The following is a 14675-nucleotide window of genomic DNA, read 5'->3' on the forward strand; positions in this document are numbered from 1 at the left end:
TTCCAAAGGCCTTCTTTTACCTCTTTCCCTACTGCTCTTCCTTCTGGCATTCACCTTTTCCCTCCCTACTTTCCATCTCAAACTCATCAAGTGTCATGGGCTTTAGGGCTCCTAACCGGGGTAGAGACCCTGCAGCTTCTCAGTTTTCTTTCTTTCTTTTTCCAGGAATCCAGGCTAGCAAAAAATGAAGCTGCAAGGATGGCAGCTCTGGTGGAAGCAGAGAAAGAGTGTAACCTGGAGCTCTCAGAGAAACTGAAGGGAGTCACCAAGGACAGGGAAGATGTACCAGGAGACCGGGTGAAGCCTGACCAATACACTGAGGCCCTGGCCCAGAGGGACAAGTAGGTGCCTTTTGTGCACTGTTTGCCACTTATCTTTTGCTGGTTCTTGAGGCTATAAGAGCATGCAACAACTGCACTGTCCCCTTATAAGGACTAAGAATGGAGCCTTCACCATTTACAAGATTTTATGGTCCTAACAACCAAAGATTTTCTTTTTAGGGTCTAGTCTTCAGTAATATCCATAAGCAGAATTCACTTCTTGGTAGTATGTAATAAGAAGTACTCAAATGGTAGTAAGCAAGAGGCATGAATTAACTTACTCAGCAAACATTTATTGAACATCTGTTATTTGCCAGACAGTGCTAAGCACTAAGGTTATAGCAATGAAAGACCCAGTTCCTGTCACCAGGGAATGTGTTACATAAGTATAATATGTTCCTTGGGGGAAGTGGCCTGGGATACTCTGGGGACATGTAGGATGGTCATCTATTCCATACTAAAAGAGCAAGGTTTTCTGGAGGAGGTGAAATCTGAACTGAATCTTGAAGAATGATTAAGACATCAGGTGAAATGGGTAAGAGGTGGGTTGGGAAGGGAAATATTCTATGCAGAAGGAGAAACCATGGAGGTGGCCACAGGGAAGGGCATATTTCAAGAATTACAAGTAGTTTTATATATGACTAGAGTAGAAGGTCTGGGGGAAGGCTAGTCAGAGGTAAGCTATACTGGGGGTTGAGTTCTGATATGCCATATTGGGGATAGAGATCTTTATATGCCATAACAAGGAACTTGAATTTATCTTAAAGGTAATTGGGATCAGTTGAAAGATTTTAAGCTGGAAAACAATGAAGATTTATGTTAGAAAATGAACACTTTGGCAAGATTAAGTGGAATGGGGTAAGCTGAAGGTATAAAGACTAGTTTATTCAATAAATACCTACTAAGCATCTATTTACTACCAGGAACTCTGCTAAGCACCAGGAGACTTCTTGGCGCTCCTGATCTAGGGAGAAAATATATAACATATTACAATACAATATGCCATGGTAAAGGAAAGAATAAGGTATTCACAAATCAACTGGGAGCTCAGAGATATTGCTAATTTGCTTGGAGGAGTTCAGGAAGGCTTAACAGAGGATATAGCATTTGGGCTGGTTCTTGAATGATGAGTAGGAGTTTGCAAGATAAGTAAGTAGGGAAGAAGAGATGGGAATTCCAGATGGAAGTAACACCAGGTACAAAGACACAGTCATGAAAAACTAGTATTAACTCTTTACCTAGACTTTAAAAGCATATGAACATTCCCTTAGGCATTTAAAATTTACCCACTTGATTGATTGAGTTCTGCATTCCTCTCCCTTCTTTCAATAGCTAGTCTTGGCTCAGTTTACCTTCACTTGTCTTTCACTTCCATGCCTCTCAAAATCAAAACACATCTACTTTGTATCACAGCTGGCCCTTGTTGCTGGATAAAAATAACCAGATTCTGATCAGCCAAATCAGAACATGGGAAAATGTATTCAGGTCATCCCATTATTTTACGTAGAATTTTTGAGTTGCTGATAAATTTCCAATGGTTAAGCTCAGTCAACTCTTTAGCTTTGCTAGCATTGACCTAGATATCTAATAGCTGCCCTGGACAAAAGAGAGAAGCAAGAAGAAAGATGAGTCAAACAACTGGATAGATGATTGACAAACACTTATGAAGCAAAGAATCTGAGTAATGTCCTAGGGATATAATGATGAATCAGACTGTCATTGCTCTTGAGAATCTTGCAAACTGATAGGGCAATAAGTACACAAATAACTGCAGTATAAGGTAGAACATATGAATTAAGAGACGTGGTTATGAAAAATTAAAACAGGGTGGGGGTGTAAAGCCTGATAAAGGAGGTGGCATTTGATATGACTTGAAAGCAGGTCTTCTTACCTCTACCTACTCTTCTACCTTAGACAAAAAAGAACCTGCTCCCCTTTCTATGTTGTTTTTCCCCCTCAAAATGGGACTATAATTTCCCCATTTGCTTAGGTCCAGAGCCTGAGAGTTATCTTCAACTTGTCCCTTGGTTCCTCATTCTTCCCTTCCACTCCACTCAATCTCCTTTATTAATATCTCTCCATTATGCCTATTTCTCTTCATCTCTACACCAGTGCCTTGGTCTAGAACACCATCTTCTCTTGACTTGGTCACTGCAACAGCTTTCTAACTTTTCTCTCGACTTCCAATCCTACTCCTCCTCATTCTATCCCAATCCAATGATTCAGAGTTGTTTTCGAGTGGAAAATTTTAACATCCAATTGGCAACAATTTAGCCTCTTAGGTACAAAGTGCTATGATGGATCGAAAAAAACCCTTAATTATTTTTAATTGAAAACGCATGTGCCCACGGTGACCACTGCAATCTTTCCAAGACACAGATCTGACTATGTCCTTTCAGAGTCATTTAAAAGCTCTCTTACACCTTCAGGATAAGATCCATTCTCCTTCGTGGGGCCATCAAATCCTTTTATGATCAGCTCTCTGACCTGGGGGCACATGGCTACTGGGCATGGGTCCAGATGCCTGCTGTGATGTGAAATTCAATTACCACAATTGTCTCCAGAGGAGAACCTAATAGACATTAACAATGGATGAAATTGGGAAAGATAACCAAATGCTACCATCAGACCCAGATGTTACAGAAAAGAACAAAACAAGAAAAACAAAAAATCTTCATGGAGAGGAAAGTTCTTAAGCAACCTGATGGATTCAGAAGTCCATAAAGAGCTACCAATCATAACATCTTCAAAACAAGATCTATCACCTCATATTTACACGTACAAATGTTTGTGAAATTAAGCATTACTTGCATGGCTGTGTGCAATCACTTTTTCTATTCAGAAGGTTCTCTTTCGGCAACAGCTATTATGAAATCAAAACCCAGATTGCAATACTTCAGTAGAGGAGGGATGGATTCTGAAACTTGTATAGTGGAACCCTTTCCCCATTAATGCAAAAGACAACTACACTGGCATTTATGTTTGGTCCATATGAGGATTTTACTTGCCTTCTCCCTGGGCATGTCAGTGCCCCAGAGTTTGTAATTCAAAGCGTGGGGACAGTACATTCAGGGACAACAGAAGCAATTGTCACTCCATTTGAGAGTCAAACATTACTTCAGGACTGTCAGGAAAGCGTGACAAATTTACGAACACTTATCAGGCTTTCAACGTACTGAAGTCCCATGGAATTGGGAGAGTAGTCTTGGGTTTTGGTGCCCATTCTTTTCCATAATGGATTCAGCAATGTCCTTTTTTTTTTTTGATTTCGAGTTCCTATTAATGAGTATTTGCCTATTGCAATGACTCACAGTTCATTTGATCAATGATTTTATTTGTGGAGGGCTATTGGGTGCTATGTTGGGATTCTTGTTTTTTCCACTTAATGTTGTAAAAACTCATATGCAGTCTCATATTGGTTGGGAATTTCACTCTTTCCCCAAGGTTTTCCAAAGAACCTGGCTAGGAAAGGAAAGGAAACTGACATACCCATCTGAATTATTATCAGTTCCTCAAATCTCGGGGTATAACCAATGCAACGTATGAGTTCATCTTAAAGATTATATGTGGGAAGCGGACTTGGCCCAATGGATAGGGCATCTGCCTACCACTTGGGAGGTCCATGGTTCAAACCCTGGGCCTCCTTGACCCGTGTGGAGGTGGCCCATGTGCAGTGCTGATGTGTGTTGTGCCACCCAGCGGTTTCCCCTGCGTAGGGAAGCCCCACGCGCAAGGAGTGCGCCCTGTAAGGAGAACCGCCCAGCGCCAAAGAAAGTGCATCCTGCCCAAGAATGGCCCCGCACACACAGAGAGCTGGCACAACAAGATGACACAACAAAAAGAAACACAGATTCCCAGTGCCACTGATAAGGATAGAAGCGGTCACAGAAGAACACAGTGAATAGACACAGAGAGCAAACAACTGGGGTGGGGGGGATGGGGAGAGAAATAAATAAATCTTTAAAAAATAAAAAATAAAAGGTTATATGAAAGAAATCATTAGTTAAGTGTCATTTATCAGCTGAGTAGAACTAAGGAGTATGTAGTTTGGCCTGGTTCCTAATTGGTCACATACAATTTGGTATCATAAGTCCAGGGTACAGTAAACTATGGGCAAAACTGTTTTCTTTAAGTACCAACAAAAACAGAACAAAGGGTTTCAATAGGAAAAAAAACCTTTATGAATGATCTTGGATTTCTCTTAGACTAATGACCACCACAGTCCCATCACACTTCACTTACGCCAGACTAGTAGTTAAGGTGTTTTGAGTGCTTATTATATGACTGAGGTGAGTACTTACATACTTAATTCTCCTAACAACCCCACGAAATAGGAATTATTGCACATTATAAATGAAGGAACTCAAGTTTAGAGAGTCGTGTAACATAGTTTCAGGCATTTCTGGAGTCCACACCCCTTAATCCACACGGCCTCTAGAAGCATACAGTGCTATGCATGTCTCCGGATTTTGCTCTTGCTCTTCCAACTGTGGGAAACATCTGTCATCTCTTTCCCTTCTGCTGAACTCCTATTCATTCTTCAAAACTTACTGAATCATCAGTCATCACCTCTGTAAAGGTTTTTTGGAAAGCAAAATTAAGTCTCTGTACTATGACTTTGTTTTATATACATAACCATATTGCACAATTCTCAGTTGCTTTCAGTTCTTCTCTGCTAAATTACCTGATACTCTGTCTCACCTCTATCTCAATAAACACTTAAATAAAAACCAAAACACATGAACACCTGATAAATAAATTGAAGAAATTCATATGACTTGGAATAGCTCTGGAAAGAAATAAAGGCTTTGGAGAGAAGTAAAATAAATTATCTGTTAAGACTGAGGACCAAAGAAATGAGTGAAGTTTTTGAGGCTTAAGATTAGACAAGTTCTAGCATAGATACTATAGAGACTTTGATATGGAGTCCACACGAATTCCTCATCATTATAGCTTATACTTATATAATGTTTCTAAGTTTTAAAAATTATTTCTCATCCCTAAGTCTTAGCTGATCCTCATATCCTAAGTGAATTTATAATTTGTCTATGAGATTCCTACTTTCTGCCAACCTATTGTTCTCCCAAGATGGTATCATTACTTTACAAACATACACAGGAATAATAGTCACAATTGAAAACATTTCATTTAGTATCCAGAACGTTTTCAAGAACCTGGAAGTTATCATTAGTACTCTGAGATATAAACAGAAACAGGAAAATAGGTCTTGCACATACATACTAGGTGGTCAATACCTGTTGTTTTGAACCTGTGGGTTGCACACGTCAGCACTAAATGTAGTCTTTTGCAACTTAATCCTAGACTGAATTTCCAACCCCTTTTCCGGCCATTGCCCCTTCCCTCCCTACCCCCTGCTTTTGTTTCAGCATCTTCCCCAAACATGCCTTGTGTCTTCATGTCTTCCTTTCATTGTTCAAGGTCCTCTTCCAGAGCCTGTGGAACAACCCTGTCTTCAAAATCTCTTCTCCTGAGCCTCCCCAAACTCTCCCAAGTCCAATCAATCACACCTTCATCTTCCTTCCCATAGCTCCATGGTAGTATTCAATGTAACATGTGGTATATACCTCTATTATGGCTTATTTTAGTTTTTTTGGCTGCTCAAGCAAATACTATGCAATGTGTCAGCTTAAACAATGGGCATTTATTTGTTTATGGTTTTGAGGCTAAAAGAAAGTCCAAATCAAGGTGTCATCAAGGTGATGCTTTCTTCCTGAAGACTAGCATTCCAGGGCCAGTGTTTCTGGGTTCTAGCTTGTCACATGGCAAGACACACGGTGGCTTTGGGTCTCTCCCTTGTCTTCCAGGTTCTATGGAGGTTCAGCTTCTGGCTTCTCCCTCTGTGGCTCTCTCTCTGTTTTTCTGAATTTCATTCCACTTATAAAGGACTCTAGTAATAGGATTAAGATCCATCCCAATTGAGGTGGGCCACATCTTAACTGAAGTAACCTTATCAAAAGGTCCTATTTACAATGGGTTCATACCCACAGGAATGGATTAGGTTTAGGAACATGTGGTTTGAAGAACAGCTTCAAACCACCACATGGTAGTATTTTATTACTGTTATTTGTTTGAATAGTTATGCATCCCCTTTTCTCCAAGCCCCTAGCACGCATACCAAAAGAATATGTTTCTGTAGAGCAGAGATTGTATCTTTTCCAACTTTGTATTCCTAGCAATTGACAGCATGCACTGAGTGTACACAATTGTTACCAAAAGCAAAACAAAACAAAACACTGATTTTGGGATGGAACAATTTTAAAAAACCAAAAATTTCTGGGCCATTATTCTAAGAGTTACTTACCTAGGGTCTATAGATCCATGAATAGACTTCAGGAGGTCCATGAACTGTGTGAAAGTGTATGGCTTGGAGAAGACCTGGCTTTCTGAGGGAAAGTCTCAAAGGTTTTCATGACCCCCAAAGGTAAAAACCTTCTGTACTGAACTAGGCTGTCTTTGGAGGGGGCTGAATAAAATAAAGGTATTAATAGTGTCATGACCATAGTTGTAATTGTTGGTTCTACTTCTTCTTCACTGCAGAAGAATTGAAGAACTCAGTCAGAGCCTGGCTACCCAGGAGGGGCTGGTAGAGCAGCTATCTAAAGAGAAACAACAACTGTTACATCTTTTGGAGGAGCCAGCTAGCATGGAAGTACAGGTAAGTTTTGGGCTGTAGTCCCTGAGGGACTTGCTTTATAGTTTCATGAGCCCTATATATTTTTTCTATCTAAGTGTATTAGTCATCTATTGCTGAGTAACAAATTTAGACTTAAAACAACAAATTTATTATGTGTTTCTGTGGGTCAGGAACCCAGGCATGGCTCAACTGGGTTCCCTGCTCAGGGTCTCATGAGTCTGAAATCACGGTGTCGCCTGGGCTATGTTCTTACCTAGAGGCTCACCTACTGGAGGAGCTGCTTTCATGCTCCCTCAGGCTGTTGGCAGTATTTATTTCCTTGTGGTAACTTGCTTCTTCAAAGCTAGCAGTGGAGGTGTGCATGTGGGGGGTGGAATCTGTTGCTTCAACACTCTCAGCTCTAGATCTTCTTTTATGGAGCTCACCCAATTAGGTCAGGCCTACTAGGATAATCTCCCATTTTGTTAACTTAAAGTCAACTGGTTAGAGACCTTAATCAATCTTTAAAACCCCTTCCCTTTGCCGTATGTCTTAGTCTGTCAAAAGCTGCTGATGCAAAAGACCAGAAATGGGTTGGTTTTTATAATGGGGACATTTATTAGGAGTAAAGCTTACAATTCCAAATCTGTGAAAATGTCCAATCAGAGATCCTTTCTCACCAAAGTCAGCTGCTGGTGATCCTGGCATCCTCTCATGTGGTGAGGCAAGATGGCAGGTCTGCTGGTCTCTACTGAGGTCCCTGCCTTCTCCTCTAGACTCACCATCTCCTGGAGCCCAGCTGTGAGCCATCGGGCATAAGGCTTATCTCCTTCTGGGCTTCCTCTCTCAACCTTGGCTGCTCTGCTTTCTTCCGGAGCACAGCTGTGGACAGTCAGGCATATTTTTCTCTTCAGTTTTGAGCAGCTCAGTGGGCCTGGCCCCTCGGAGGCCTCTTTCTGTGCCTCTGCGCTCTGCTGATTCCAGACTATGGGACCTTTCTCAGCCTCTGGAGGCTTCTCTGTCTTCCTGCATTCCTCTCTCTCACATGGCAGGATCAAAATGACAGCTTCCTTTCTCTGTGTGTGTCTCTCTCTGTGTCTCCATTTATATAAGACTCCAGTAAGAGGGTGGAGACCCAACCTGAGTCAGACCTCACTGACATAGTCCAATCAAAGTCAATCTAATCAAGTGATCTAATCAAGGTCCCTTAACAGAATCTAATGCAATCAAAGGATCTCATATCCACAGGAATAGATTAGTTAAAAAACATACTCTTTTGGAGGGGGGAGCAGGGGATTCACCAAATTCAAACTGTCACACCATATAACGCATCATACTTATTGAGTGATATTTTATCAACTTTGCCATTTTCTATTGCTAGGTTTGAAGCAAGTTATAGATCCTGTCCACACTTACGGGGAGTAGATTACATGAAGATGTGGATATCAGGGATGGGAATCCTAGGGGTTATTTTGGAAGTTTGCCTACCACACTGATGACTATTTATTATGATACAGAACATATAATTTGGTTTTAATATTGAAGAGAGAGAAGGCTTCCTGTTCATTTGTGGTAAAAATAGCTGCACTGATTTTCATCTATATTGGGCCTTATGGAAGTTATCTCAGAAAGGACTCTCTTGCTTCATTTGACTTTTAATTTACTAAAAGTTATTTTATAAATAAACCCTAAAATATAGCTGTGTCCAAGCAGCATTAACAATTATTAGGTACTCTTAGAAGTCTTAGGCCAGTGATAAAGTAAAATATGTGGGGCTTAATTGATTGGTTATAAATGTAGAGGTTGGAGTCAGGATAAAAGTGCTTCCCAACGTTTTTCTATGCCATGGGACATATGGAAAATGACAGTATTTGTAAGGCTTGGAGGTAACTAACCTGGGTGCCTAGGCCACAGTGAGAACAGAGTAAATAATTATCTTGGCCACACTTTAAATTCTTTTGGGATATAGCTACAGTCGGTTTGTAAAACACCAATTTAACATAATCTGGCATCTGTGAGCATGTAACTTGACAAATATGAATAAAAATTAAAGTTCATAGGCTTTTTTGCAAGACACACTTTGAAATATATAGAATTGTTCTGATGGGACTCTTAAAAGGATTCAGAAGAACTCAGCTGGGAATCAGGAGACTTGGCTTGATCCCGCTTCCTTATTTATTAGCTGTGTGACTATGGATCAGTCACTTCTCAGCTTCCACATGTCCTAAATGGGAAGATTAGTCCAAAAAATCTCTAAGGTCTCCTATAATTCTAACATTCTATTATTTTGATTCCAGCATCATTGAAATAAAGTATATTATCCTCAAAGTAAGAGCTAATACTCAGGTATAAATTCTGAAAGAAAGTAAGGCTATTCTTAAATTGAGTAGAGATATGAAGACATAGTCAGCAAGGTCAGTATTTACTAACTTCACTCACAGTTTAACAGTCTCTGTGTTTTCACACATAGAAAAGCTGTTTTATAGACAAAAACTGGACTCCAAGTTGCTAATTTGTGTTATTGTTCCCTAAAAGGACTACAATGGATTATAAATGGATCAGAGCAATTTAGTCACAATGATAATTATATCTCACTTTAATCTCCCGTACAAAAAGAAATACTGAAGGCGGAGTGGATGTAGCTCAGTGGTTGAGGGCCTGCCTGCTTTTGCATGTATGAGGTCCCCAGTCCAATCCCCAGTACCTCCTTGGGAAGAAAAAAAAGAGGCAAGACTGAAGCACTTTCTATAATATCAATATCTTGGGAACATTTAGTCATACTCAAGTGGTTCAGATTATATAATATAAAAACTAGAAGTGAATTTGCAGTTTTTCTTAAATACTTATTCCAAGTGTAATTTGAAATAATTATCAATGGACTGTCACCGTTTCTGTTGTAATAACATCAGCAATATTAAAACATTTTCTGTGTGCTAGGCACTGCTCTAAATACTTTATGTATTGAATCAAATTAACTTAATCCCATGAGGTAAAAAATGTAATAAAAGACTGTAATATAAGAGAGAGATACAAGAGAATAATTTATAACAAACTGTTTACTTTAATATATAAATTCTTGGGCACAACTACATACCTATATGTAAAATACGTAAAATCACTGTTAATGTCATAATTTCAAATGAAGTCTGGTATACGTGTGTTATATAGGCAATTTAAAAACTGTAAGTGGCAATGCCATTAATAATGATATTTTCTGAAAACGTGAAAAACTCTTCAGTGGATTTCCAAACAAAGCAAAAAATAATCCTCCCTTAATTTTCCTAGCCGCTTCATTCATGGAAAATTCATGTATATTAAAATTGTGTTCATATATACAGCAGAATTAAATTCTACATTCAGATGATTGTAAACAATCTTATTACCTGTATCAGTTCCCAGTGGAACATATGAAAGTCATTCAGAGTTTGGGATAATTTTATGTCCTGCCCATTGCAAGTTATGAAGCACCCCTTGCTCCACTCATCATTGTGACAACAACGAAAACTAGAAACACCCCACATGTTTCCAAAATGCACTCTAGTTGACGGTACAGTTGCTCAGTGAGAACTACTGTTCTAGGGTCCCTAGCCTTCAAAGATTATAGTCTAATGAGAGATTGGCATGTATACAAATAACTAAAATACAGTGTCATAAGTAATAATACGGTTAGTGCAAAAGGGACGCACAGATGAGAGAGATTAATTGTACCTTTGAAAATCAGAGATGCCACAGCCAAAGGTCACCCTTAAGCTGGGCCTTCAAACACTAAATATACCAGGTAAAAAATACAGAGAAGGGTTCTAGGGAGGGGGAGCAGTGTATATGGTGTTGTGGAGCGTAGTTAAGGAAATGGGAGCGGTGGGATAAATATTGGGGAATGATGAGATACATAGCTGGAAAGTCCCACAATATTAAGCTAAGGACTTCATGTTGTAAGTAATAGGGAATATTTTTTTAAAAAAATTAAACAAGATGATTAAAAACATATGATTTGGGGAAAGTGGATGTGGCTCAAGCTGTTGGGCACCTGCCTACCACATGGGAGGTCCTGGGTTTGGTTCCCCTTGCCTCCTAAGGAAGACAAGCAAAAACAGAAATGAACAAACAAAAACAAATAAATGGAAAAAAAAAAGATGAGCAAGATAGCGAGCTGATATGCTAGGCTGGTGTGCTGGGCTGAAATGTCCAATTGACGACACAACAAGATGACGAACAGACACAGAGAGTAGACAGTAGACAGAGAGTGCAAAACAACAGGGCAGGGCAGGGGGGAGAAATAAATAAATCAAATAAATCCTTAAAAAAAAAAAAAAAGCATGTGATTTGCCTTTTAGAGAGGCAACCGTGGAGGTTCTGCAGCCTGAGGAAGGTTGGGAAGCAGGTAATTGATGTCACCTCTTGAGATAGCAAATCAGGGTTTGGCACAGCTGTTAACTGCTACAGCTGGTCCATTCTGTGAATTAGATAGGGATAAATATTATAAAACCAATTATAAAGCACTTTGTCTCTGCCCTCTGTATATAATAATGTATGGTGAATCTTGGCTCTTTGTGACTTCTGAAGCCGAGGCTGTAGCTATTATCCTTGTCTGCTAATAGTAGCAGCATCCTGGTTTCACTCTATTATACTCAAACAAACGTTTGTCTGCTGTTACTTCCCACCTCTAAAATGTGGTACACAAAAGTTCAATTTCTGGGCCTGCTTTGCAGAGGCTAAGATCTTCTAATCTCTAGCAAAGTCACTTTCAAATCCCTTTTTCAGGTCAGGTCAATGGAACTTGGATTCTTAGGACTGAGTCACTTCCTCCTTCATCTCCACTCCCCCAGCAGCTAAGAATATCATAGTTAGGCCTCAGAAGAAAAGATTACTCACGCCTCTTGCACTTCTAGGTTTGAATTGTGCAGGTACAGAACACTCACCTTGCCCCACCTCCCATGGGTAAGTATTTCTGATCTGATCCCAGGAGGAAAGTCTGGATCGGGGTATATACTCTGAAGAGAGGTAGTTTCACTTCAGTGCCTACATCCCATCAATCAGATAGATACTTCTGGTAATGATGATTTGATTTCATTGACTTTACTACCCCTCTAACTGTTTTCCGTTCTGCCAAAACATTTTACAGTATCTATTTTATCTAGAGTATATTTGCATGTAATTATGAACTTCTATTATATAATTAATTTCATAGAACAACAACAAAAAAGGCTACAAGGTTGAAATTCTGATGACTCACATAATTCCATGTTTGCATCCAATCCTGCTTAATGACAATTTAGATATTACGTTCCTGTAGTCAGAGTGCCCTGGGGCTTTTTGATGGAGCTGTCATGCTACAGCAACTTGTGTTTCACTAGGCAGTCAGAAAAGCAAATAACGTGAAGCTTACAGCAGAGGGGTTTTCCCTTCCCGGGGAAGGTTCTCACAAAATTGTAGGGAAATGTCAACAGTTGTTTTGGTTATTGATGTTATTCCCTTCTACAAAAAGGTGGAAGTATCATCTCAAAGAAGATTTAAAATGAAACCAGACCTGGAGGGTATAAAAGCAGGGGAAAATGATGTACTCGCAAAGGGAGGCCAGGAGGAATTCCTGATACTGCCCCCTCCCCCTCATTATATAAATAAATTTTGTTAACTGTAGTTGGCTTAAAAAATGAAATGGGACAAAAAAAATTGGGAGTGTACAAAGTAAGCATGCAGGACCCTCCTGCTCACACAAAGCAGTAGGCACTCAAGCCATTGTATTTATGCCTTTTTTAGAACCTGATATAAATAGCACTGCATGCAGTGAGGCTTATTTCCCAAAATAGCAAATATTTGAATATTGCTGTGGAGAGATCTGATGTGAAGGTTAAGGCAAAAACATTATCAAAATGCTCAAGGCTGAAACTGAAAACCTAGTAAGGACTAGTAGTTAGGTAGCTCCAGGTAACTTCATATAAGGGGTTGTTTTTTTGTTTTTTGTTCTTTTTAGAGCAGCTTTTCAGTATCCCCTTTGTAAGCTGATGAATGTTGAATCTGAAGACTCATTTAAAATCCATTATTTAATAGTCTCTCTTCCAGTCATAGCCTCTATCAGTAGCAAGTTTCATAAGCAGGCCTTATCAATGAAAGCAATCATATCTCTGGCTCTTTAGAGCAGCAAAGAAGGTAGAAAAATAGGGAGCTTCGTTATAGTCCATCAAAAACATTCAAGGAGCATTTTATAATGTACTAGGTACTGTTTGATGAAGGAGGAGGAACACAAAGATGTACAAGGCTTAGTCTTTGCCTTCTAGAAATTTCATTCTTATTGAAAAGGTAAGAAAGTCATTTAAGGAAAAAATACAAGGCAGTAGAGAAAGGAGAAATCATGGGTGGGGATTGGGCAGCAAAAGTTTTGATTTCTAAAGAATGAGTAGGGGGAAGCGGATATGGCTCAATGGATAGAGCTTCTGCCTACCATATAAGAGGTCCAGGGTTCGATATCCAGGGCCTCCTGGGCCATGTGGTGAACTGGCCCACGTGGTGAGCTGGCCCATGTGGAGTGCTGCCATGCAAGGAGTGTCACCCCATAAAAGGGTACCCCTCATGCAAGGAGTGGCCCCTGCTCAAGGAGTGCAGTCCCTGCGCAGGAGAGCAGAATGCCCAGGAGTGGTGCTGCCCACATGGGGAACTGATATGTCAAGGTGATGCAACAAAAAAGAGACACAGAGAAGAGACAAAATGAGACACAGTGAACTAGGGAACTGAGGTGGAACAAGAGAATGATCACCTCTCTCCCACTCCGGAATGTCCAGGGATGGGTTTCCAGAGCTGCCTAATGAGAATACAACAGACACAGAAGAACACACAGCCAATGGACACAGAGAGCAGACAATGGGGGGTGGGGGGGGGGGGAAGAGGGGGGAGAAATAAGAAAAAAAAAAGAATGAGTAGGATTTTATTAAGTAGAGTTGAAAAGGAAGGATGGAGGGACATTGATTTGTTATCCATTTATTATTTACTTAAATGTGGGAAGATACTGTTCTAAGTACTTCAGAACATACCAAGATAAATAAGGCTTGGTTCCCTTTTTAAGAAGATGGCTATCTAACAGGGAGAAGTCAGTAAGGAGAAATGATACACAAATTACTATAGATACAGAAACTGCTTTGGAAGTTCAAGGAAGAGAAAGGTGTTTCTTGAGTGTTTTGAAGGAGATACTCGACAGCCTGATAGGATTTCGACAGGGAGAAGTGATAGTGGTAGGAAAGAACATTCCAAGTAGATGAGATGCAGACTTGGGGAAGTTCAGGGTTAAGGAAGCAGTAGTTGAAATAGAACATATATATGTAGGAGGAGAGTGTGTGTAGTCTAGAAAAATGTTTGAGCTTGAATCAGAGGGCCTTAAATGGTAGGTGAAGTTTATGGTTAATGGGTAAGTCATTGGGTCACCCGGTTTTTGTGTAGCAAAGTAATATTTGAGGTTTTTTAAAGAAAGACTAATCTAGAAGCAGGATAGAAGAGGGAGGAGAGAAGTTGAGGAGTCTAATTATTATGGAACTCTATTACTTAAGATATGAGGTCATTAAAGGTTAACCAAGGGTGGGAGTTTTGTACTAAGGCAAAGGGTTAAATAAAATTTTAAGATATGATAAAGAGATCATTCATTCATTCATATATTCCAGTCAGTGCCTATTGAGTGACTACTATGGCCAGGCTCTGGTGCTATTAGGTCCTGGAGAAATAGTAAGAGTAAGAAA

General features: G+C 39.8%; 1 protein-coding gene and 1 pseudogene across 27 annotated transcripts in view; both read left to right on the forward strand.

Moving 5' to 3' along the window:
- The window catches only part of PDE4DIP (phosphodiesterase 4D interacting protein), a 233367-nt gene that overhangs the window by 122834 nt on the left and 95858 nt on the right, over nucleotides 1–14675 (forward strand). For all 27 annotated transcript variants that reach the window (XM_012518040.4, XM_023583509.3, XM_023583515.3 and 24 more), the window contains 2 exons: nucleotides 166–341; nucleotides 6879–6996. In XM_012518040.4, coding sequence (XP_012373494.2) covers nucleotides 166–341; nucleotides 6879–6996 — 294 coding nt within the window. The remainder of the gene's footprint in view (nucleotides 1–165; nucleotides 342–6878; nucleotides 6997–14675) is intronic.
- Nucleotides 2906–4060, forward strand: LOC131280864 (mitochondrial nicotinamide adenine dinucleotide transporter SLC25A51-like; annotated as a pseudogene).

The sequence above is a fragment of the Dasypus novemcinctus genome, chromosome 13 (genome assembly GCF_030445035.2).
Source record: "Dasypus novemcinctus isolate mDasNov1 chromosome 13, mDasNov1.1.hap2, whole genome shotgun sequence".
NCBI classification, from domain to species: Eukaryota; Metazoa; Chordata; class Mammalia; order Cingulata; family Dasypodidae; genus Dasypus; species Dasypus novemcinctus.